General features: G+C 36.5%; 1 protein-coding gene across 1 annotated transcript in view; it reads right to left on the bottom strand.

Annotated features, from left to right (window-relative positions):
• Positions 1-23,386, bottom strand: part of ORC5 (origin recognition complex subunit 5) — an 85,351-nt gene extending 61,965 nt beyond the window's left edge. Inside the window, exons 1-6 of the mRNA XM_039224460.1 lie at positions 23,238-23,386; positions 20,941-21,033; positions 19,608-19,808; positions 10,193-10,267; positions 6,987-7,098; positions 1,687-1,817 (exon numbers count right to left, since the gene is read on the bottom strand). Coding sequence (XP_039080391.1) covers positions 1,687-1,817; positions 6,987-7,098; positions 10,193-10,267; positions 19,608-19,808; positions 20,941-21,033; positions 23,238-23,309 — 684 coding nt within the window. The 5' untranslated portion in view covers positions 23,310-23,386. The remainder of the gene's footprint in view (positions 1-1,686; positions 1,818-6,986; positions 7,099-10,192; positions 10,268-19,607; positions 19,809-20,940; positions 21,034-23,237) is intronic.
• Positions 23,387-26,122: the final 2,736 nt, after the last annotated feature.

Here is a 26,122-nt window from a genome sequence, read left to right as displayed (position 1 = left end):
TACTTCAATTTTATGAACAGGATATAACAATAACAACAACAACAAAAACCCTATAACCTCACCCCTAAATAATTTCTCAGCGAAACCTAAGGACAAATTAAAATACCATATTCAAATATAATTTGTTTTATATTTTATTTCTCTAGAAATAGTTCCTTAAATAATTCTTCCTTCTTACACTTTATGATTTACTTTGAAATGGCTGCAGGCACTGATTCCCACAGGATTCAAGGATATCTAGGTCATGGTAAACATGGTAAACAGGTTACCCACAAGATGGTAGAGGAGTATTTCTTCCCAACTAAGGACCATGTACTGACCCTCTCTCCTTTCCGTAAGCCCCTCTGTTGTCATTTCCTTTGGGCACCAGGCATCCAAGACATGTAATTGCTGGAGAGATGTTAGTGATGAGCTTGAACTAGAACAGCTCGCCTTTTGTTTTTTCCCTACGCAGAAGATGCTTGAAATCTACATCTAAATCAGAAAAAGCCTAAAATCTAAAAGTCAGAAAAACATACTAAATGTGAACACAGTTTTAAATGGTCATCTTCTTCTACATTGTCTTGAACACACATTCAAACCCATACTGAATCCCTCTATGTGATTCTTTTCAGAGCAAAGAGTAAAACAAAGAAAATGTGCTAAAATTTATAGAATCTGTTCCTTTCAAAGTAACTGCGTTTCAGTCTTAGATATATTACTACTTTTTCTAAATGCAGATAAAATCTTAATATTAATGGAAGGTTGCTAAAAGTGAAACCGGATATTCTTGTCTCCTCCCTTTCACATCTAGACAATTAAAAAGTAGAAAGATCAAAGAAAAATTAAATATGATCACTTCCCAAATTGCCTGTAAAATATGAACAGCTTTTATACTCTTTTAAGTGTCTTAAGTAATCTTTTATGTAAATATTAAAAAGCAATCCTGTATATAAATATTACTAAGTCAAGGTGAGTGCCTCATGAAAGACCTGTAATTAGGGCTTCTATCCTCAAGTTCATCTAGATGCCAGACCACTCTCACTACATACACAAAACCTGAAACAAATCTGTTACAAAAAATTAAAAGACATTAAATTGCTTATTCAGCTTTTATACCTCCTTTTATACTTCTCTTCATTTTGATTTTAATGAAGTTTTACATTTTCTGCAATTAGAAAAAAGAGAAAGAAGGGGCGCCTGGGTGGCTTAGTCGGTTAAGCGTCCGACTTTCGCTTAGGTCATGATCTCGCGGTTCGTGGGTTCGAGCCCCGCGTCGGGCTCTGTGCTGACTGCCGGCTCAGAGCCTGGAGCCTGTTTCAGTCTGTGACTCCCTCTCTCTCTGTCCCTCCCCTGCTCATGCTGTCTGTCTCTCTCCTAGAAATAAATAAAACATTAAAAAAAAAAATTTAAAAAAAAAAAAAAAAATAAAAAAAAAAAAAAAAAGAAAAAAGAGAAAGAAGGGAACAAAAAAACACTCCTAAGGAAAAGTAAGAAGATATAACTATAGATGAATGAAGATTTTCTGCTCAGGTTGCATTTTGTACTAAGACACAGGCTTCCGCCTACTTACGTTAGCCTCAAAAGGCCATATCCAAATTTCCAGAATAAATTTTCAGCTCCTAGTGTACCTCACACCACTTCTACATGGAAAAACATTAAAAGGTTTTCTTTTTTTTTTTTTTTTTAAGTAAAATGTTCACTCACCAGATGTCTGAGCTCTTTCAAATCTCGGCAGACAGTATAGAAAACTCCAAGAAGAATATTAATATAAGCAGCATAGAAATCAGCCGAATACTCTGGAGGATGATCATGTGACAAGATCTTCTGAAGGTTCCCTGTTCAAAAGACACAAATGAACTTAAGGACGAACCCAGCACCCCAGTTATATCTTCTAGCATTCTATAACAAAGGAATAAACAATAAATACGCAGGCTCAGCAAATATCAAGGAATAAGAAAAAGATTAGGAGAGTAACACAACTTTTCAAACTAAAGTAAGAGAATTAGGAATCTAATGTTCTTAAAAAATTACAAAGTGTTGCTTAAGACAAATATTAAACAATGACATCCAAGAAAATCTCAACAACCTCTGCAAGCAAAATCAGTACCAAAGGCGAAAAATAATACATATTCTATTCATTTTTCTGCCATACTCTGATTTCTCTTCATATCGTATAAATCTTTTGCCTTTTACTATTTATTTTTCTGTCTAATAAGTACAGTAGAAAAAACAAGGGGTACTATATAAATGACCACCAAACTGGAAAATTAAGTTTTCTTCCTAAAACTTTGGTATCTTTATTTTTCTTCTCTTATATCTTAAACTCTTTATTCAATATCACATGTTCAGAGTCCTAAAGTTTAGTTTATCCTGCTAGAAATACCATATTGTAGAAGCACAGTTAAAGTTAAACAGAAACAACCACCCACTATTCAAAATCTCCCAGGTATAGTACTGGGAATCAATTAGTCATTCGTTCCTTACTACACTTCTCTCTGACTCCTTGGTGCAATGGTCTCTTTAGACTCCTCAGTTAGGATTTCTTTGATTGTGACCAATACTTTAAACCTAGTTCCACAGGTTCAGGATCTTTGCAATACTTACAAGTAAAGAGAAACTTAGATAGAGCTATATTAAGGAGCTCTTTTTTAGATAAGGCTATTGACCAAAAAACCAAAACACAGCAGCACATTTCAAAGCCCAGTTACATGCATGGAATATTATCTTGAAAGGATTCTGTATGGGAGACTATTACTAGATGCATTTTTCTATCACAACTACTGAAAAAAAAATACACAAAGTCCAAAACTTGACTTTGGAGTCTATGTATTTTTACATTCTAATAGGACATTTTAAATTTAACGTTACTAAGGTTTTTAAAACTATGCATGGGAAAATATTCGATACAAGGAAAATTTCTAAAAGGTGTCTTAAAACTCAGAACTAAAAATATCTGTACATACAAGATGCTAAATAACTGGCTAGAAAGAAGAAAGGAGAAGAGAAGGAAAGAGAAAGGATGGATAGTGAGACATATGCATACACACAGGGGGAAAAGATGGTCTACAGATGTATGGATGAGGAAATCTGGAAAACAGGTCTCCAGCTCAGACTGCATTCCTAAGCTCCTCCAGACCATCTCTTCCTAGATACCCCTTATTGGTGACCCTCGGCACCTCACGTGAAAGTTGATTAGATGCTACCACTGGCCCAATCTTGACAAAAGTCTTAAGAAGAATGAGAGATCTCACTGTGTTGCTGTAAAAGTAGACCAACTGCTTAGTTAGACTACAGACAAAATTAGAGTTCAAGTCTACATTATGGAAGCTCTAATTGCCTGAGGGTATTCAAACTTCTGGAAAAATCCATCTCTAATGGAAAGCTGAAAACAGTGCACAAACAGGTAGTAAATAAAGGGAAGGAGAAACCACTTGATTGGTCTCCTCTTCTCTTAAAATTTCACTATCAAAAGTATAATTTAACACACAAAAAACAACCATTTCTAACTTGAAGAGGAACTTCAGCTTCTAGCCATGAAAAAGTTAAGAGTCCAGAAATACTCTCCTGTAATAAACTAAAAATGGACAAAATGTAGAAAAACACTATTTTCAGACATCAAACAATAGGCAATAAAGGACTGTGATACCTGAGAAAAAGGAAACAAATGAGCCATCAGCCACGCTAGACTTTCTAACAAGAGGTAATTTTAGAACTGCAGAACAGGAAAAGTTTCAAAAGGAGCCATTAATCTCAATGAATTGGGAAGACAAAGATCAGAGTAGAGCAAACTAAGGTTGCTAGAATTTGCAGGATAGAGTACTAGAGAGAAAAGAGTTATGGAGAGAAAGAGCTCCAGAAGTCTCCATAGTGGCTCCCCTTCACTCTTGTCTGAATACCAATCTGTATACACACCAAGTAAAACCCCATAGGCCAAGCAAGAACAACTTCCAGAGTAAAACAATTAGTGGAGAGTTGTCAGTCAATTATCAGTGCTCACACAGAACTATAAATCATTCATACTGCCACCAGTCAGAATGAAGAAACATGTGCTTTCAGTAAAGATCCCAGAAGGGCTATGTCTTAGAAGTAGAGCTAAAATAACCATTGGAATAAAGGCTACTCTAGAGCATACCTCCAAAAAAGCTTAAAAATAACCTTAAAAGAGGCAGATACATTTTCAAGAAACTTAAGTCTTTCCTAGAAAAGTGTCCAACACACAGCAATGAAAAACACAGCATTCTTCAATCAAAAATTACTAAATACACAATTAATACCCATAATAGGTAAAAATCAGTCAACATCAATAAACCCAAAATGAAAAAGGTTATGGAATCAATAAACAAGAATATTAAGACAACTATTGTAAACATGCTCATAATCTCAAAAAGAAAACAAAAGCATAATCTGTTTTTGACATCTGTAATGAAAAATTCCACTGGATGGGATCTAACTGCAGCTTAGACACTTATACGAAAAAAGTCAGTGAGCTTAAAGACATAGAGAAAAAAATATCCCAGATGAAACACAAAGAAGAAAGGTTTATAATTTAAATAAGTAAAAAGATTCAGTGAGACAATATCAAGGGATCTAGCATACATGTAATGCAATCTCAGGAAAAGGCAAGGAAAGGAGGTGGGGGGAACAAAGAAAATATTTGAAGAAATAAGGACTGAAAATTTTCCAAAGTTGATGAAACTGTACAGTCATATATCCAAGAAGCTCAATATATCTCAAGCAGGATAAACAATAAAAGATTTTTTTATTTTTTATTTTTAATATTTTTTTATTTATTTCTAGGAGAGAGAGAGACAGCGTGAGCAGGGGAGGGTCAGAGAGAGAGGGAGACACAGACTCTGAAATAGGCTCCAGGCTCCAAGCTGGCAGTCAGCACAGAGCCCGACGCGGGGCTCGAACCCACGAACCGCGAGATCATGACCTAAGCGAAAGTCGGACGCTTAACCGACTAAGCCACCCAGGCGCCCCAAAGATTTTTTATTTCGTTCAAGTCCAAATAATAATTTAATATGGGGTTTATAATAAATGTATAAGTAAAACATAAGACAACAACAGCACAAAGGTTGTGAGGTGGGAAACTATAAATCGCTGGGATTTTTAGATTGTTTACTGGAGCATAACTTATCCTGAATGATACAGTAACCAAACCATATCAAAAACCTGATAAAGTGAATTATAATCCACCAGAAGGGAGAAAAAAATGCTTTACCAAAAGATAAGTAGTCTGTATGTGGTAGAGATCGGAAAACAAGAATTCCAAACTGGGCCTCTAGACATTACTGCTGAGAGGAAAGGGCATCTTGAGCTTGAAACCCCATTCTTACAGATGGTATGTGTACCAAGTTATGATTGGATAACATTAGCCACTAAGATTATTCCTATGTTCCTATTCCATGCTTACTCTAATTTGGCTTATCAATTAATGTTCCCTTTTTGAATGACTTTTTGTGTAATTACTGGGCTTTGCTTTTTAAAAAAATCTTGATATACAGAAGGCTCTAAATTAAATAATCAGATTATACATGGCTCCATAATTACTTTTCAAAAACCTATTAACCTACGCTCTCTGAAATTGGCACAATCACTGTAATTAAATACATCCTCAAATTCTCTCCATCAATGAGCCTTCATATCTTTACTTTCTAAAATTTTAAATAAAATTCTATAGTTCCTTATACCATACTTTAATACTTCAATAAGACACAGATAACCAGCTTTTTAAAAAATACTTTTCTTAAATTCTAAATTATTTTTCAGTACAGGACACCTGGATGGCTCAGTTGGTTAAGCATCTGACTTCAGCTCAGGTCATGATCTCATTTTCTGTGAGTTCAAGCTCTGCGTCACTCTGTGCTGACAGCTTGGAGCCTGGAGCCTGCTTCAGATTCTGTGTCTCTCTCTCTCGTTGCCCCTAGCCCACTCACGTTCTGTCTCTGTCTCTCAAAAAATGAATAAATGTTTAAAAAAATTTTTTTAATCTTTAATTTTTCAGTACTTAAATCTAACACGGGCCATGAAAGAAGTTAATTGAACAGTGATGACACAGGTACAAAGGAATTTTTTTAATGAAATTCTTTGATTAATTCCTTTTCTTCCTACCCTCCTCTCTTCCCTATTTTGCAATTTTCATGGAAGAGAAACTATTGAATATAAGGGCTCCTTTCATCTATTCTGGGTTCCTTTTTTCTATCTCAGTTAATTAGCTAATGCAAGGTGTTATTTGATTGCTGTTCTTGTGAAAACAGAAAAAAATGTGTTTATCTTAACAATGAATGTTTGCAGCTGATTAGTTCAGAGGCTAGTGTTAATGAGGCCAAGGTCAAGAAATGCTATTTTTTCATACCCTGCTAACCACTTTATGCTTCACATTTATAAACTCTGAGTCAGAAGTATCTTGTTTGCACAGTGACAACACAATACTAATCTACAAAACTATTCAGCAACACAAAAAGCTACCATGTTCTTCCAAAGACAAAAATAATTAAGATCTATGAAATTTAAGATTAAATACAAACCAAAAGAAATAAGCACAAGGCCTAGTAGTTGGTACTGTAAGAGAAATAATAATGAAAAATGAGATTTACAAAGTCAAAAGATACATTCCACATAACACTTAACCCAAGTACATGGTAAATAAAGATTTTATACAATTTAAATGTGCTCTGCCCACCTAGTCTGATGCTTACTTTGTATGGATGTTACAATCTTAATATATACATCTTACTATACTGACTAAAAAATGTGAAAATACACCATTAACACAAATAGGTGAGAAATACTCATTCAAAACTTTTTAATAACTATATAAGAATAATCTCTCATGGTTCCAAAATAAAACCTCTATAAGTACATACACATTTTTGAGATTGGCAATCTGAAGACAATAAGACATCAAAATATTCCTATTTGAAATATGCAAGCTTAATCTTTCAGAGAACAAGAAGTATTTTAGTGAATATCATTTGTCAAAACAAAGTTTTAAAATTTACCTATGCTGTAATCAGGGAAATACAAGACAAATGGCTCAAAGCACCCCGTATTTGGACGAAACTTTTCCCAAACAATTTCACTGAGAAAGAGAACAGTCACATTTCTGTCAGTCTGTAAAAGAAAGAAAAATAAAAGCAACTTTGCATTTAAAAATCTTAATCAGAGCAGCAATTCCATTTGAATTTTTCTTTCAAATAAATCCAGCAAAGTTACAACATATAACAAATTATTTGCATATTAATAGATCTTATTTCAAAACCCTAATCAAGGAGTTCATCCACTTGCAAATCTTCATACATAAATACTTAGAATTTCCATAAAACTTTTAGGTTAATGGACATTTCGGTTACCCATGAATGCTAGGACAGTCACACAAGGGTTTATTTCATAGAAATTAAGAAACACATTTGCTTAATAATAAAGATCTTTTTATAGGAATTTTTACTGAAATCATTAGCTTTCCATCAATAAGCAAAAAACATACAACTTAACATCTCTCATCATTAAAATAGCTACAGCAACCCTGAGAGGAAATAAGAGTTGAAGGAAAACAGAAATGCCATCCCACAGAACCACAAAATTAGGATATTTTGTTTTTTTAAGGTTATGTTCATAAAAATTATTGAGCAAAATATGAATACACATTAAAAACATTAAGTATACACATAAAACACTGATGTGATGACTGTTTAGAATGTATTACCCATACACAAAAACAAACACTAAGAATACAAGCTCAACATTTATGCTGTCCTCCAGAATAGCCACAAATGTCCTATGCATGCTAGTTTGAATTAATCTGTAGACAGACTTCTGCATTTTCAACACAAATTTTAATTTTTCCCCATGCTTTTTTTGACATCCCCCAAGGTGACAGCAGGCATGATAGCTGTTTTGTTCTGCAACTATACTTAGGATCCAATCACATAAATTATTCTATACTCTGATAGTGGTTTACTATTTATTGATTCCTAATTTATACATAATCTTATATTCCAATTTGGATTACTTAGAAAAACATTCTTTTGGCTAAAAAAGAAGACTGAGTTCAATAAATTCATAATTCCACAAAAATCTAGCATCTTTATGAAAAAGAGGAAAAGATTACTACTTTCAAATGTTTTTTATCTTATAAACTCTTTAAGTTTTAAGAATCCTTGAATTTACTTCTATGGGGATAAAAAAAGGATGCTCTAAATACAATCCTGAATGCAAAGCATTAAAGTTGTTTTGCTTTAAAAAATGATTATCTAAAAGCATTTGATAAAATCAGTTCAAAAATAGAGAGGCCTAAAAAATAGAAGATATTTATCCACCTAAAAGTATTATAAGTTGCTAGTGTTCTCAACTGTTAAAGTACCTTCAATATACAATATCATAACTTAATTTTACTCATATACATTAACACAGAAAACATGAAATGCCTTTACTGTATTTCTCCTAAATGAAATACATTTTTAAAAATCAACCATGTTTCCAGCAGTATCAAAGCAACACTTCCCTTTTCTGGTAAGGTTGAGATTACTGTGAATCTTTTAATTTTCTTCAGTTTCCATAATTACAACTAAGAAAATGGAGGGGGTAAAGGACTAACTCTGAAGAAGGGATGCACAATGACCATGACTGGGCATGAGGGGGAAACTGAGGTAAGCTATGGTGTAAGAGCAGAGGACAGCAAGAATGTACTTGGAAACCAGACAAGGAATCCCAGGGCAATGAGGACAGTGGATGAAGTCATACAAATAATCCACAAATGCAACACAACAAAACAATAAAAAGAAGTGAAGAAGAAGGCATCTAATCAAAGAAGATGAGTTGCCGGTCTCAGTAGTAAAGTGCCAAGAGTTAATCAAACTAGCAAAGGCTAGACTGTAGCAAATAAATTTCCAGGATAGGCTACCAAGAGCTACACTAATTCTCTTCCTGTCTTCTGACATCTCACCCCTGCCCAATACTATTACTAAAAGTGAATTTTAGGGGTGCCTGGGTGGCTCAGTTGGTTAAGTAACCAACTTCAGCTCAGGTCATGATCTCATGGTTTGTGAGTTCGAGCCCCGCATCGGGCTCTCTGTTGTCAGCACAGAGCCTGCCTGGTTTCCTCTGCCTCCCTCTCTCTCTGCCCCTCCCCTGCTTACACTCTCTCTCTCAAATATAAATAAAAACATTACAAAAATAAAAAAATAAAATAAAAATAAAAGTGAAGTTTAGGAATTGACCTTAGGCACATAATGATTTCAGTGGCACTTGGAAAGCCTCTCTTAACTTCTGACTGTTTCTCAAATTTCAGTAATATGTTCAGTAAATGTTCAACTTTTCAAAGGTGGAAATGCTGTAAACACGGTCTCTCCAAATATTAACTTTTATTATAATGTTACCTAATACTTAAATAAAGACATAAAACTAGGTAGGTATAAGCTATTTATGCTCTAAGCACTTATAGAATTATAAAAGAAAAATAAATTTGTTAGTTAAATACAAAACTACAAAATCAATAAAATTTAAACAGTGATTGAATATGATTAACAATGCTGTTTTGCTCAAACTAAATCTTTGCTTACTTCATACTTATGGTACAAATAAGCAACAGCCACAGTTCTTTTGAGGTTAGCTTTCCTATACCCAATTTTCTTTATTCAAACTACTGTAAAACCCTGCTTTTGCCATATTATTATTAGGTTTGACCTGACACATATGCATGTTAAGTTCATCCCTATTCTCTTCTTATTACTCCACAACAATTAGAGTAGTATTACTACTATTCAGCACCAACACAATTATAAATTCAAATACAAAGCTGGTTCGGACACTGACTAGCCAAGAGATAGACTCCAGATTACCCAAAACAGACCTACCTTTAGACTACTAATTCTGTAGATTACTCAAAAGAAAATTTTAAAATTCTTACAGAAAGTTTAAAGTCTAGGCCCCCACCAACTACTTCAGCAAACAACTAAAAGCTTTTAAAAGAGCAAGGTTAGTCATTTCACAATTAGAAATAAAAAGCGAAAATAAAGAAAGAATAAATGCTACCAAGTCACAAACTGCTTTTAGTTTGGAAAAATGTTCAATAACATTCATAATAAAGAAGTGCAAGTTAAATTATGTTAAGATTCGTCTCTCACCTGTCAGATTGGCAAAAGGAAAATATCTGACAAGACAATCAATTGATTAGGTCATAGGGTGAAAAGACTCATACATTACTTACCAATTCTTGTAACCTAAGAAACCCAGGCAAAAGATTTGCTTCCATATCTCTTAGATATTCTGCTTTGTCTAGAACCTAATTTAAAAAAAAAAATACAGTGTCAAAATCAATTTACAAAGCCTTCTACAAAACATTTACATAATATACTGCACAATTCAAGATGTGAATTTTCTATGTTAAAAAGAAAAATTGTAACCTAGGAATTAATTTTCAAACGGTATTTACATTTGTAGAAGACATTCAAATAGGCCAAATTAGTAAAATAAAAAATAGACTACTTATATCATATTTTAACCGAAGTTTCTAAACAGAAAATGAATCACAGTTACATTAAACAGGTTTCTTTTATAGGTATATTATCAGTACTCTAAGGATATCTTACTAGGTATACAAGAAACACAACTGGATGCATTTTTTATTCTATTTGATAAAAGTTACATTTTGTTCAGTTATGATAACACTATTAGGATTATATTATATATATATTATTTTAAAAGACATAATATACATAGTATATGTAGATCTAGCACATATTCATGGATATATGATATAGAGAGAATGTATATATATATTTATGGATAACATAACACAGGAAACAATGAAGGGATAAAGATAAAGGGTCACACAGGTGTGACCACATGTTAATAATACTTGAAGCTGGATGATGGGTTCACTAGAGTATATTACACTATTCTCTTTATATGTTTGAAATTTTGATAAAACATGTTAAAAAAAGTTACTTCAAGAAGTCATCCATTAGTCCATAAAAACAAAAATCAAGGTCTTCAAAGCATTGTCTAAAATATTGAATCTATTTAATCTAACCTTTGTTTTTACTTTTTGTTTTACTTTTTGTTTTTTCTATCCACCTCCACTTTTCTCCTCTACCATCTTGCTGGATTATGTTAAAGCGAACCCCAGACATAACTATTCCATCCATAAATATGTTATATGTAGATCTAAGATACGAAGACTTTTTTTAAAAAACATAACCTCAGTATCATTATCATGCCTAAAAAATTTAACAATACTCCTTAATGTCATCTAATAACTAGTACTCATATTTCCCCATTTGTCCCACAAATGTCTCCTTAGAGTTCACTTATTTGATTCAGGATCCAAAAAGGTTCATAAGTTGAATCTTATCATATTTGGTTTGTCTTCTAGTCAATTTTAAATTAGTAACATTTCCCCTGACTCTTCATTTGTTTGTTTGTTTTGTTGTTATATATTCAATGAAGTAAAGAGGTCATCTGTTGTGTAGAATTTTCCATATTCTGAATTGGATGACTGCATCTCTGTAGTGTCATTTAACATGTTCCTATATCCCCTATATTTCCTGTAAAATAGTTGATAAATCTAGAGGTCTGATCAGATTCAGGTTCAACTTTTGGGCAAGAATACTTCACAAATAGTGCTCTATATTTCTTACTGAATCACATCAGCAGAAACACAATACCTGACTCTCTTTTTCTGACATTAAGATTGATTGACAGTTTCAGGTATTCTCAGCCTGATCCATCCATTATAAAGTTCCCCAGCAGCCTTTCAGCAAATGATTTCAATTGATTATCCCTGCCTATGTATTAGGGACTGCAAAACTATAATTTTCTAAGATTCTTTCTTCACTTATTGAAGGATGTTTTTCTAGAAAGAATTTTTCCTCATCTGTTACTTAGTTACTCAGAAATAAAGTTCACAGAGGACAGAAGGGATATATGCTTGATTCTTTCCTTTTATCTACCAACTTCCAAAATAAGTTTGTGCCTCTGTGGTTGCTGTAACACATCATCACACAAACGTGGTGGCTTGAAACAGACTAAAAATTTATTCTCTCACAGATCTGGAAGCTGTAAGTCTGAAATCAGTTTCATGGGGCCCAAATCAAGGTTTCTGAAGGGCCACACTCCCTCCAACAGCTCTAGGGTACAATCCATTCTTTGCCTCTTCCAGCTTCTGGCAGTTGCCAGTATTCTTTGGCTTGTGGCTGCAACACTTCTCACTTACTTTGCGTGTGTGTGGTTTAATCAAATCCTCCTACACAAACATTTGTGACTGCATTTTGGGCTCACCCAGATAAACCTGATACATTTCCCCATCTCTAGATCCTTAACTTAATCACATTTCCAAAGGCTCTTTTTCCAAGGGGCCATTTATAGGTTCTAGGGATTAGGACCTGATATCCTCAGAGGCCATTATTCAGCCTAGTCCTAGCAAATGAAATTCTCATGGTAACCAATGAGCTGAGGTTTTGTGGTTTTTATCTGCTTGTTTAGTATCATTACGAATGCATGGATTTTAACACATCTGTTGTGCTTCCATCTACTGAATTGATCGTTCTTTTCGATGGCCAAACCGTACCATGTTTGGCCACTGGAAGCCTCTTCAAAGTAGCTTCTGGGTCCTTTTTGTCTCCGCAGCTTTGAAATGTAACTGACATATAACACTGCAAAATTTACAGAACACGATGTGTCAATCTGATATAATTATATACTGCAAAAGGATTTCCACCATAACTTTGGCTGACATTTCCATCACTTCACATAATTATTTCTTTTTCATGGCAAGGCCATTTAAGATTTATTCTACTCTCTTAGCAACATTCAAGTATATATAACACAGTATAGCATTAACTATAATCACCATGTTGTACATTAGATTCTCTAGAACTTATTCATCTTATAACTAGAAGTTTGTATTCTTTGACCAACATCTCTCCATTTCCTTTACCCCACAGTCCCTAGTAACCATTTTACTTTGCTCCTATGAGTTTGGCTTTTTAGATTCCACATATAATTGTCTCTGCCTGACTTAGTTCACACAGCATAATGCCCTCAAGGTCCATCCATGTTGTCACAAACGGCAGGATTTCTTTCTTTCTCATGGCTGAACAATATTCCATTGTGTGTGTATGTATACATATATACACATATAGATATGTACACATACACATATATGTATATGTACACATATGTACATATATGTACGCATACACATATATATGTATACACACACACACACACAAACATCTTCTTTATCCATTCATCCACTGAAGGCCACTTAGGATGTTTCTATGACTTGGCTATTGTGAATAAAACTGCAATGAACATAGGAGTGCAGATATCTCTTTGACACCCTGATTTCATCTCCTTCATCTATATACCCAGAAGTGGGATTGTGGAATCATATGGCAGTTCTATTTTTAATGTTTTAAGGAACATTTATACTGTTTTTCTTTTTTTTTTTAATTTTTTGATGTTTTATTTATTTCTGAGAGAGAGAGAGACAGCGTGAGCAGGGGAGGGTCAGAGAGAGAGAGGGAGACACAGAATCCGAAACAGGCTCTGAGCTAGTTGTCAGCACAGAGCCTGATGTGGGGCTCGAACCCATGAACGGTGAGATCATGACCCGAGCCAAAGTCAGACGCTTAACCGACTGAGCCACCCAGGCACCCCTATACTGTTTTTCTCATAGTGGCTATACCAATTAACCTTCCCAAGAACAGTGCACAATGGTTCCCTTTTCTCCACATTCTCACCAATACTTATCTCTTGTCTTTTGAATGACAGGCATTCTAACAGGTTTGAAGTGATATTTCATGGTTTTGATTTGCACTTCCTTGATAATTAGTGATGTTGAGCACCTTTTCATGTACCTGTTGACCATCTGTATGTCTTCTTTGGAAAAATGTCTATTCAGGTCTTCTGCCCATTTTCTAACCAGATTTTTTATTTTTTTACTATGGAGTTCTATGAGTTCTTTATTTATTGGATATTAATCCCTTGTTCAGCAGATGATTGCAAGCATTTTCTCTCATTCTCTAGAATGCCTTTATTTTGGTGATTATTTCTTTTGCTGTGCATAAGTGTTTTAGTTCAATGTAGTCCCACTTATTCTCGCTTCTGTTGCTTACACTCTTGGTATCATATTTTATTTTTTTTTTTTAATTTTTTTAATTTTAATTTTTTTATTTTTATTAAATGTTTTATTTATTTCTAGGAGAGAGAGAGAGAGACCGCGTGAGCAGGGGAGGGTCAGAGAGAGAGGGAGTCACAGACTGAAACAGGCTCCAGGCTCCGAGCTGGCAGTCAGCACAGAGCCCGACGCAGGGCTCGAACCCTCAAACCGCGAGATCATGACCTAAGCGAAAGTCGGACGCCCAACCGACTAAGCCACCCAGACGCCCCACTTGGTATCATATTTTAAAAGCTGTTGCCAAGACCATTGTCAAGGAACATTTCCTCTATTTTCCCCCCCTAGGAGTGTCATGGTTTCAGGTTTTATACTTAAATCTTTAATTCATTTCAAGTTAATTTTTGTGCACGGTGTAAGACAAGGGTCTAACTTCACTCTTCTGCAGGTGGTTATCCAGTTTTCCCATCACCATTTACTGAAAACACTAGCCTTTCTTCAATGAGCACTCTTGGCTCCCTTGCCAGATATTAGCTGACTTTATATATATGGGAAGGTTTATTTCTGTGTTCTCAATTCTGTTATATTGGCCAATGTGTCCACTTTTATCCCAGTACCATACTGTTTTACTATACCTTTTCAGTATAGTTTGAAATTAAGAAGTATAATGTCCCAAGTTTTTTTTTTTCTTTCCCAGCTTTGCTTTGGCTATTCCATCTTCTGTGATTCCATACAAATTTTAAGATCGTTTTCTCTATCTCTGAGAAAAATGTCATTGGAATTTTGATAGGGATTGCACTGATTCCTATAGATGGCTTTGGGTACTACAAACATTTTAACAATATTAATTCTTTCAATACATGAGCTTCTGTGTCTTTTTGAAATGACCCTAATTGTAGATGAAGTTTCCTAGCTTTCTATTATAGCAAAATGTTCTAGATTTATCTTGTACATTTTCTTCTCAGAACTGAAGTAAAGAAAGTTGGGGTCTTTTTTAAAAAACATTTACACTTTATTAATAAATCCTACTGGAAATTATAATCATTTAAATTAGGAATAAAATTAAAATGCAAAGAATGTGATATTGTTTCCCTAAGTAGTCCCAATTGTTTTGTAACTGTTTTATTAATTAATAGACAGCCTGTAATCAACTTAAGATATTTCATTCCTAATTAGACAAAATAAAGCTAAAATTATTTATTGCTAAAAAGATATAAATTAGTTTCTCTACTATGCAATTATGCAATTTCCCCATCAATCTCCATTTAAATAACTCTCTCATCCAGGACACAGATTAATACAAATAAATGGTCTGTTTTTATGCCCATTTTAATGCAAAACACAAGGCTGAAGCTGTAAATTAATAGTTCATTCTTCTAATTTAATTTAGTTAACCCACTCTAATTAATGATCCTTCTTCAAAAGCAATTATCAGATAACTAATATTCAGAGAAGTAAAAACTTTAATTCAGATTTAAACATTTATCTTAATAATTTACACAAAAGCATTCTAATAGACTCTTGATTTGCAACCCGGTTTATTGACTAGAAAATATTTTCAGCCACCTTTCTTTATTTCTTAAGTATTGAATCTTACCAATTCATATATTAGAAGGCTAAACAGTCTATAGATGTACTCTTAAAATGTTCCACACTAAGCACCTGCAAACTTTTTCACACTTAATGTTTAGTCAATTAATAAGTACTTACTAAATACCTACTTTTATCCGTTGAATCTGAAAATATGAGTAGGGTCCTACTTATTTGTCAAGGCCATTCCTAAAATTATTTTTTTAAGTTTTATTTAAGTAATCCCTACACCCAATATGGGGCTTGAACTCACAACCCTGAGATCAAGAGTTTGCATGCTCTTCCAACTGAGCCAGCCAGCTGTCCCTGTTCCTACAATACCGATTTTTTCCTCCTACCTAAAGACATTCAGCTTTGCAACTCTCCTTGTTGTCATCCACATGTACTGAGGTCATTTCCTCTCATTCTTTAAATATTACAGTTTCTTACTAATACGTCTCTAATATAACTCCTATATTTTTTGGATATTTCAAAACCCACATTAATGACCCCCTTCTGATATGGACTCTTAATTCATTAAATTCCTCACCACTAGTGATTTTGTCTCCTACCTTATCTCACTGAAAGACCAACTTATTTCTTAGAACATCGGTTTCGGGGGTATATATGATCTGTGGCCCTCTGGGGCTGCGAAGGATGGTCTCTGATACCCTTTCAAAAGGTTGGCAAGGTCAAAAGTATTTTCATAATAATACTGAAATATTATTTGCCTTCTTCACCATGTTGATATTTGCATTGATGGTGCAAGTAATGGCGGGTTAAACTAGAGTTGCTTTAGCATAAATCAACATAATGTTGTGAAACTGTATCAGCTGTATTCTTCACTATGCACTTGCATTTTAAAAGAAATTAGATTTCCACCTCTGAGAAGATGGAGTAGATATCTTTTTCCTATTCCTCTTGAGTAAAACTAAGAATCTCGAATATTATATATAAAACAAACAGGGTTCTATAGGCAGAGAGAAGGCAGACCCACTTGGGACCTCAAGAATGGAGGAATGACCAATTCACCTCAGAGAGTATATCTTTTTGCCGCACACAGCCCCATATGCGGAGTTGAAGAAGCCAGCAACACAGAAAGTCTAATGAAAATAAACCAAAAAAAACCCCATCAAAACCCTGCTCTCCCTAGTCATAGGACCAAAAAAGAGAGAGGCTAGCAAGACTGCCATAACTGCAACTTTCCCAAGTTTTCTCTATACATCACTGACTTCTCTGTCCTCATTTGTTTTTCATCTCCTCGTTTATTTTTCCTCACCTCCTCATCCCATAACCAATGGGTTGTCTCACGACTCAGGCATTTGACTCGCCTCTTTTCTAACTCACTCACCCTCTTGGTGAGCTAATAGCCCCACAACTTTAAGAACTACAACCTGTAGGGGCATCTTGGTGGCTCAGTTGAGTGTCCAACTCTTAACTGGGCTCAGGTCATGTTCTCACAGTTCGTGGGTTCAAGCCCCAGACTGGGCTCTGTGCTGACACTGTAGAGCCTGCTTGGGATTCTCTTTCTCTCTCTCTCTCTCTCTCTGATCCTCCCCTGCTCTTTCTCTCTCAAAAAATTTAAAAAAAAAAAACAACACTACTACCTCTATTCTCACAACTCCAAAATTGTATCTCCACTATGGACCACTCTTGACCCAAGACTCCAGTGTCCAAGTGCCAAATGAACACCTGTACTTGATTTAACATGCCCAAAGCCAAACTCCTCATCACTCCTTCCCTACCCAACAAGACCTCATCTGCTGTAGTTTCCTCCACTAAGATAATGACAACTCCATCCTTTCAAGTGCACAAAAACTTCTGAGTCATCCTTAACTTTGTTCTTTCTCTCCTCCTCTATATTCAATCTATCAGAAAATTCTGTCAAAATATATCCAGACCCCTTCTTACCACATCAACTGCTACCAGCCTGCTCTAAGCCAACTTGTTTTGCCTAGATTATCATAAATGCCTCAGAACCAGCTATAGTAGTTTCCTACAGCGGCCATAAGAAAGCACTACCAACAGGGTGACTTCAACAACACAAATTTATTATCTCACAGTTCCAGAAGCTAGAAGTCCAAGATCAAGGTATTGGCAGGGCCATGCTTCCTCCAAAGGTGCTAGAGGAGGAACTGTTCCAGATTTCTCTCCTGGTTTCTGGCAGTCCCTTGGCCTGTGGCAGCATACCTCCAATCTTTATGTGGCATCCTCCCTATGTGCGTGTCTTATCTCCAAATTTCCTCTTTTTATAAGGACACCAGTCATACTAAATTAGGGACCCAAACCACTTAACTTCATCTTAATTAGAACTGCCATGACCCTATTTCCAAATAAGGCCACATTCTGAGGTACTACGGTTGAGAACTTCAGCATGTGAATTTTTGGAGGAAACAATTCAACCCGTAATGCTAGTCTGCATGCTTCTATGCTTGCACCCTTCATTAGATTCTCAACATTACCAATCTCCCCCTTACTTAAACTAGCCCAACCACAATGGCCTCCTTGGTGTTCTCTGAATACACAAAGCATGTTCCAGCCTTTGTACTCTTATGTTCATCTCTTTGCCTGAATACTCTTTTTTCACATATCTTCATGGCTTTCTCCTCACTTCTTTCAGGTTTTAGCTCAGTTATCATCATCTCAGTGAGATCTTCTCTATTTAGAAAAATTAATTGATTCTTCTTTACTCTATTAGCTTATTATATCCGACATACTACTATTAACTTACTTTTCATCTATCTTCCTCAACTACACTATAAACTGCAGGAGGGCAAGGGACTCTAATTTGTACCATGTTCTAGCTCCAGTATTTAAAACAGTGCCTGGCATATGGGAAATGCTGAATAATTACTTGCTGAGTAAATAAATGAATGAAATGAAAATGTGGAAGGAACTATTTTATACATTTCAGGAGATGCAAGAATCCATAAGATTTGGTCTCTTCAGTGAGTTTACAACTTAGCAGTTTTGATAAGGCATTATATTAAAACTTAATTCCAATTCCAGAGGTAATCATTTTTTTAAAAAGGATTAAAGTATTATAAAAAATCCACTAAAATAAAAATAGTATACACTTTCAGGTGTCTGCTAATCATTTTCACATTAATGTAACAACTAACAGTTCAAACTTAGCCAAACAAAAATCAAGTGATTCATCTTTTCTCACAAACCTACTCCAGACATAGCTGAAGAATTTGACAGTCGCTGTCTCTTCCATTATTCCTTTCTGCATCTTCTGCCCCAAGTCTAATCCGGGCCCAAATTTCCTCTAGTTGAAACAGCTATAAGAGCCTGAAAACCATTCTTTTAGACCTGAGTCTGTCATCACCGTTCCCTCTCCATCTATTTAGCCTGCTTTCCATGTTAAACATATTTGCTGCTCTAAAATCAGCACTACCTCCTCACTGTCCAGTACATGAAATAAAGCACTTTAGTAGAGTTTTCAAGACACTCTTTTTTCTGCCTCCCCTACCTCCCTAGCTTTTTTCTCCTTTCATACATTATTACCCACTAAACCTAGACTATTTGCATTCCCTAGCTTCCACTGATCTGCATGCCTTTCCTTACATAATTCCTAACATCTAAATTCCCCTTCTTCAGTTTCATCCTATAATCCCCTAACTATCCTTTTAGGTCTATCTCTAATGCTATCGCCTCATGAAGCTGTACCATATATGCCTTCATCAGTACTCTGCATCTCATGGTTATCACTTATCACACTCACGCATGATCAAACGTAGTATATGTCACAACTCCTCCATTACACTGAAGTTCCCTTTGGATAAAAAAATACATCTAAAACATTTCTGTATCCCAAAAGCCCCTTACACAGTGCACCATACACAATGAGACTCAAAACAAATATACAGGAATTGACCTAATAAAGAAACCAACTTTCAAATAGATGGTATAAGGAAATTAAATTACTTACAATATATACAGTCTGATCCTTGAGACTTTCAGCTTTGGTTACTTGTTTAAACAAGCGAACAAAATCATTAAATGTTTCACAGGTTATGTGGGTAGAACATTGATCTTCTGAAGAACTAAGATGATTCAATTTGTTTAAAATTTGTTCCAAGAGCAGCCTCAAGGTAAAACATTCAACACAATTCACAAAGACATGTGGGAGCTGAAAACAAAAACAAAAACAAAACAAGCAAAAAAAGTGTAAACATAAGAGAAAACACGCATATCCAGTAACAGCTCTGCTGGATGTTCTCCACTTGTCCTTCTCATCTACTCCCCCCACTCCCCGGCCGTTCCCCAACCTGCTCTGTGCCCCAGGAGGCTAGCCACTATAGACGGTATCATCCAGACTCTCGTATTTTCTGGCTCCAGTTGGATTCAGCCAATGAGAAGAACCAGGAGCCCGAAGGAAGTGGTAACAGAGAGAAAATGAATATTCCCTTGCCTCACACCCACAGTTCTATCATGGCTACATTCTTCTACCAAAGGTCACAGCTCTAGTGGAGCAGCTCCTCATCTAAAGCGACAGCTCTTGCTGTGATCTGGTAACAGCTCCCTCCTGTGGTCCACTCAGATCTAGGGAAGGCAAAAGCTCTCAGTGCTTTACCATCCCTTATTGATTCCCTTAACATTTCTTCAATCTCTGTATAATAGTATCTTCATTAAACTCACTTCAATTATTTGAGTTTGCCATTTGTTTCCTATAGGGATTCAGAGCAAATCTGTGCTTCCCTCTAAAGAATTCTTACCAAAAAAACCTAATATGTGTTAAAATTCTTAGTAGGAATTTCATACTAATTTTAAGATAATATTCTAATGATGAACAAACCTAAATAAAAAAGAATTTTAAGAGTTTAAAACCACAGTAATCCTCCTATGAGGATTAAGCTAGCTCTTCATTCAAAAATCAAAATGGAGGTAATTCCAGAAGTAACAAGGAAACAAAGACTTGCTTAAAAGTACAGTCTGTTCTCAAAATAAAATCACAAAATCAGTATTGATCATTTTGAGGAAGATAACTTTTGGCATCTGGCACAAATAATGGGACGTATAACTATTTTTAGTGATGTTCCACAAATCTCACCCAAGAAGGAAGCCTTTCTTTATCTTTCAGAGTAACAATGTAACTAAGGCTACCTTACACTTCTTATAAGGCTTCTTTTACCCTATTCCCTTGCAAACTAGAGTCCAAAATATCTCAAACAAAAATTAGTCTGAAATGCCTGGGTGGCTCAGTCAGTTGAGCGCCCAACTCTTGATTTTGGCCCAGGTCATGATCCCAGGGTTATTCTTACCTCTAAAGTTTTCAACAAAGTTTGTGTTACATAGGTCTTTCCACTGGCAGTATGTCCATAAATAAAAATTGATGGGAAGCTGAAATGATGTCTCTAGGAGAAAAAAAGACAAGTATTAGTCTGCACATTAAAAAAAAAAAAACAGAAAATAAACAATTATCTACTCATGAGAAAGTTTTTCATGGTCAAGTAAAATATTCAGTCCAAATTACTTCAACAGTTACCATACACTGGATCCATGTTCACACTCTGAACTTAACTTGAATTCAATCCTAAGCACTTTCTCTATATAGAAATTGAAATGTCTAGGGCACCTCAGTCATTTAAGTGTCGACTCTTGATTTCAGCTCAGGTCATGATCTCATAGTTGTGAGATCAAGCCCTGCATCAAGCTCCATGCTGGGCATGGAGCCTGCTTGGGAATCTCTCTCCCTCTCTGCCCCTCCCCTGCTCATACTCTCTCTCTCTCTCAGAAAAAAAGAAATTAAAATTTCTGAAAAACTATATTTGGCATATTTAGTATGTGTTACATATCTACATGCTATATATACAGTATATATTTATATTTTTTATTATTGTGCAGGTTCATTATATAAGAACTCTTATATTTTCAAATTTATAGGAGATTTCAGAGATTTTTCAAGGATAACTTTGACCATCCTTCATTTTTATCTTACCTCTTTAAAGAATCCATTCCCACAGTCTGCAAATTCACTGTACATTGCAGAGCTTTGAACCTAAGCATATATAATCACAAAGGTGGAAGGAATTTCAAGAGTCCCCTGTTCTTAAGAAAATTTACAGGGTACTTTTAAATTATGCATACTACATTTATCCTGGCCTAAATGTACACATTTCATCAAATAAAACAACGATAAAATCTAGGAAAAAAACCATATTAATATTGTTAAATGTAATTTGCAGTAAAAAGCAAAGGTCAAAACCTTTTCTGTGATCAACACCAAACCCATACCAGTCATCTCTATTGGCCAATTTTTTTTTTTTTTTGGAGGACTGTTTCTAGTTGGAGTGATCTGGGTTTATCATTTCCAAGGAAGGAATGCATAAAGCATAACCAATAAAGTATTTCAGTGATGATAGGGATAACTCGAACTGAAAGCTTTATAACCAGAATACTGAGGATGCAGTCATTGATCTCTTACTTCCCTAACTACTGTGCACCTTTAGAAGGGTGGTACTTTTCCATACTTCACAGACTCAGACTGCCATCCGGCATTCTTTGTTGGATACAAGTACTTAAGAAAGCAAACCAAGGGGCACCTGGGTGGCTCAGTCAGCTAAGCTAAGCACTGACTTCAGCTCAGGTCATGATCTCACAGTTCGTGGGTTCGAGCCCAGCGTCGGGCTCTGGGCTGACAGCCAGCTCAGAGCCTGGAGCCTGTTCCGGATTCTGTGCTCTCTCTCTGACCCTCCCCTGTTCATGCTGTCTCTCCCTCTCTCAGAAATAAATAAAAAAACATTTTAAAAAATGTTTTAAAAAGCAAACCAGAAGATGGTTGAGGGGGAGGGTAACGAATGAGTCTAAGCCTAAACTCTCATTTATGCTCCTCACAGATTAGACCCAAGTCTGATTAACTTAACTCCATGTCTAATTAATAATGCTGAAGCAAAAGGCTCACCACAGGCCACCAGAAAATAAAAGGAGATTAAGTTCTGAACTGGTGACTACTTACCTCCTAACTAACTGTTCATTCAAAGTCAACACTTGCCTCCCTCTTCTCTCTGGCATCACCTGAACTGCTGGTCAACAATTCTAGAGTGAGATCTCAAGGCTTTGGCAATTCTGGAAAAGCTGCTCAAGTCTTAAAGCTGAGGGCTGCCTTGGCCCTCACGGGTCTTGCAAACCACCACGTATATCCACGCTTCATTTACACCTATTACCTCAATGAAACGTGCCAACTTACATTTGAAAAAATAACACTGCAAACACTCCTGTCGTATAAAGTCTTGCTCAGCTGAGGTAAGATACTAAGCAACTTCCAGCGGCTACTTTGGGCTAAGCATCTCAAAAGCGTGCCGTGTGTAAACGAACACGTCCTGGGCCAACGTCCTGCGGTGCTTGCTGCCTGTGCCGTTATCTTTTAAAGGGGCTAATAAGTTACTTTGGGTATAGGAGTTGAATAGACCTACACTAACCCCTGTTCTCAATGCAAAAACTTGGAGTACTACCCCCCAATCCAAACACGAACCCCCCCCAAAAATTAGAACATGTCGCAAGACCACGGAAATGTTTGCCTCCTGGATTTGGAAGAGAAAAGGCAGTTTGACCACAATACCTCTCCAAACAGGGACTGCAAGGTGGACACTTGGGACTCGCGACAAAGCACCATGTTTTCCAAGTGAGGCATTCCGGCGAGTACCACAGGGCAGCGCCAGCCAGCTCCAGCTCCACCACCCGACCAACACTCTCACCTCCGCCCGCGGTCCAGGCTCCCGCCGGAAACCAGACTTGCGAGGTTGTGGGCGGGGCCGGCGTGCCCGTGCGTCGACCTGACGGCAGCGCGCATGCGAAGCGTCGCTCCGGCCCCATCTTCCAAGATCCGAGGGGTGGAGCTGTCTTTTCCCCTGTCGTGGGGAGGATTGGCTTGCTTACCGTTGGTGTTTGCACGCCTCCAGTGCAGGTTTTTGCCAACCACAGGCCAGGAGAGCTCTCGGGGAAGGACGAACAGAAAACCGGCTGGAAGGAACTACGGGCACTGCGGATTCCTAATGACCCGCGAGCCCGGAGCTTTGATTTCTTTTTTTTTTTTTTTTTTTGGGTCTGCAAAACCCCTGAGTCCCAGGAGCTCTCGTTCCGTAGGCGCAGTCCCGGAAAAGAAGGCAGGCATGGACCTGAGGCCCCTCTCCTAACGGGAATGAGGAAGGCGGACTGAGATAATCAGTAGTAGACTTTTTTCCCCCATCACGGTGTCAAAATTCGGGGTCTCCAGTGCAAGAAAGAGTGAAATGGGGTTGAACATACAACTCGGAATTACTAGTCTTCATGCAAGCCTGAAACGATATCTGGACATGCCTTTCCCTCCTGAAAGGGGGAAGATCTAAGGTGTGTTGGTGAGGATGCCAGGAATAACAGTAATGCTACCTTCAGTGTAAAGCTTTAGCTTGTATTTTTTTCGAGGAGCGCCTAGTAGAAACCAGATACTGGAAGATTCTGGAAATAAAAAGATACAGAAGTAAACAGAAATATGGGGGAAGAAAACTTGGAGTCCTAAACCCCCTAGGTCGGGGCAACTGACTCAACTACTTAAGAACAGAGAGACACCTTGGAAAAGTTTAACCATTCATTTTGAACTTCAACTTTCTTTTCATAAAATAGGGATAATAATAGGGTATTGCTAGGAGTAAAAGATTATCTACTTAAGGGGTACCTGGGTGGTGCAGTTGGTTAAGCCTCGGACTCTTGGTTCAGGCTTAGGTCATCATGGGGGGCGCTGGCATAGATTCTCCCACTTAAGATTTTCTGCCCGCCCTCCTCCTCCCGTCCCTCCCCTGCTCCCGCGCTATCTCAAAAATAAACGTGTTTTTTTTTTTTAAAGGATATATACTTGGTGCCTGGTGTATAGGATTAATTGCAGACATCATGGTCAGAATCTTGTGATGGCCAAAAGAATCTTTAGTTACTTACTCTTTAGTTTTTAAATGATTTGTTTATCAAACATAAATGTTTTAGTCCTCAAGTATTGGATGACAAAATGTGCTTTCAAGTTATTGTTTTTCAATCCTATTCTGAAGTCTAATATGCATTGCGATGTACTGGCATCCCAGGACTAGTAAAATATAAATTCATTGTATAAAAAGTAATCAGGCAGGAAAAATCTAATGGTTGCTGAACTTAGCCATGGCATCAGATAAACTAGAAGAAAGCCCTAATGTAGATGGAAAACTTCATTTTTGTTTTTTGTTAGAGCAATAATCTAACTTTATGAAAATTGTCATCCTCCTCTGATTCTTGTCATTTTCCCTTTCACCAGATCTTCACCCTGTAGAAGACCGTGTAGAACCTGTACCTCTCCTTACCTCGCTGCTTTGCTCACTTCATCTGCTTCTCTTCTTTAATAGTTTATTTTTGAGAGAGAGAGGGAGGGAGAGAATGAGTGGGGGAGGGGCAGAGAGAGAGGGAGACAGAATCCCAAGCAGGCTCCAGGCTTTGAGCTCTCAGCACAAAGCCAGACACCGGGCTCGAACTCACAAGCCATGAAGTCATGACCTGAGCTGAAGTCAGATGCTTAGCCAACTGAGCCACCCACATGCCTCTATCTGCTTTTCTTAAATCTTGCCCTCCTTTGGCCATACATACTGTGCTTTCTCTGGAACATACTGGGCATGCTTCAACTTCTTGTGCCTGAACTTGCTGTTCCTTCTAGACAATTTGCTCAACCTTTATTCCTGTGGCTCACTTCCCAACTCAAGTTTCTGCTCATATCACCTTACCTAAGGGGCCTTCTTTGACCCCTGAAGTCTCTGCTTTTCTCACATCCCCTTTTTTTCTTTATTTTTATTCACAGTACTTATTAAATATATTTTTTACTTGTTTATTGTCCATCTCTCGCACTAAAATGTAAGGTCACTGAGGAACTTAACATAAAAAAGTTCCTTGTGCAGAGTGGAAACTCAATAAATAATTATTAAATTAATTAATGACTTATTCCAAATGACTAGCATGAGTTCTAGCACAGAGCAGATGTTTAGCCACATTTGCTTAATGAAATTAACTATTAAAGAAAACTTCTTGCTAAAGTAAAACACACCAAAAAAGCCCCAAATGTCTTAGTTTTAGTTTCAAAAATGCTTTCTGTGCCTCAAAATACAGCATCCCATCTTTACTCAGCAGTGTGACTATCATAGTTTTCACTACTTTGAAGACTTAAAAGAAAGTGTAAATAGTTGTCCAAAAAATAAACAAGCATATAAATAAATAAAATTGGGTTAGAATCTAGGCAGCTTATTCTGAAATGAAGCTACCGTTAGGTCCTTTGGCCATTTACTGGTAAGGAAGTTTGAACGTGAAGGACCAGCATGGTCTTAATGGTTGAATGATATATGGGGCCTGATGGCCCAGTTGGAAGAGCATGTGACTCTTGATGTCAGGGTAAGTTTGAGCTCCATGTTGGGTATAGAGATAATTAAAAGAAAGAAATTGGGTAATATATCCCCAGTACCA

This window comes from Hyaena hyaena, unplaced genomic scaffold (genome assembly GCF_003009895.1).
Source record: "Hyaena hyaena isolate Hyena2069 unplaced genomic scaffold, ASM300989v1 scaffold_1643, whole genome shotgun sequence".
NCBI lineage: Eukaryota > Metazoa > Chordata > Mammalia > Carnivora > Hyaenidae > Hyaena > Hyaena hyaena.
The sequence above is the reverse complement of the archived record's forward strand: the minus strand, read 5'-3'. Positions and strand labels throughout refer to the sequence as shown.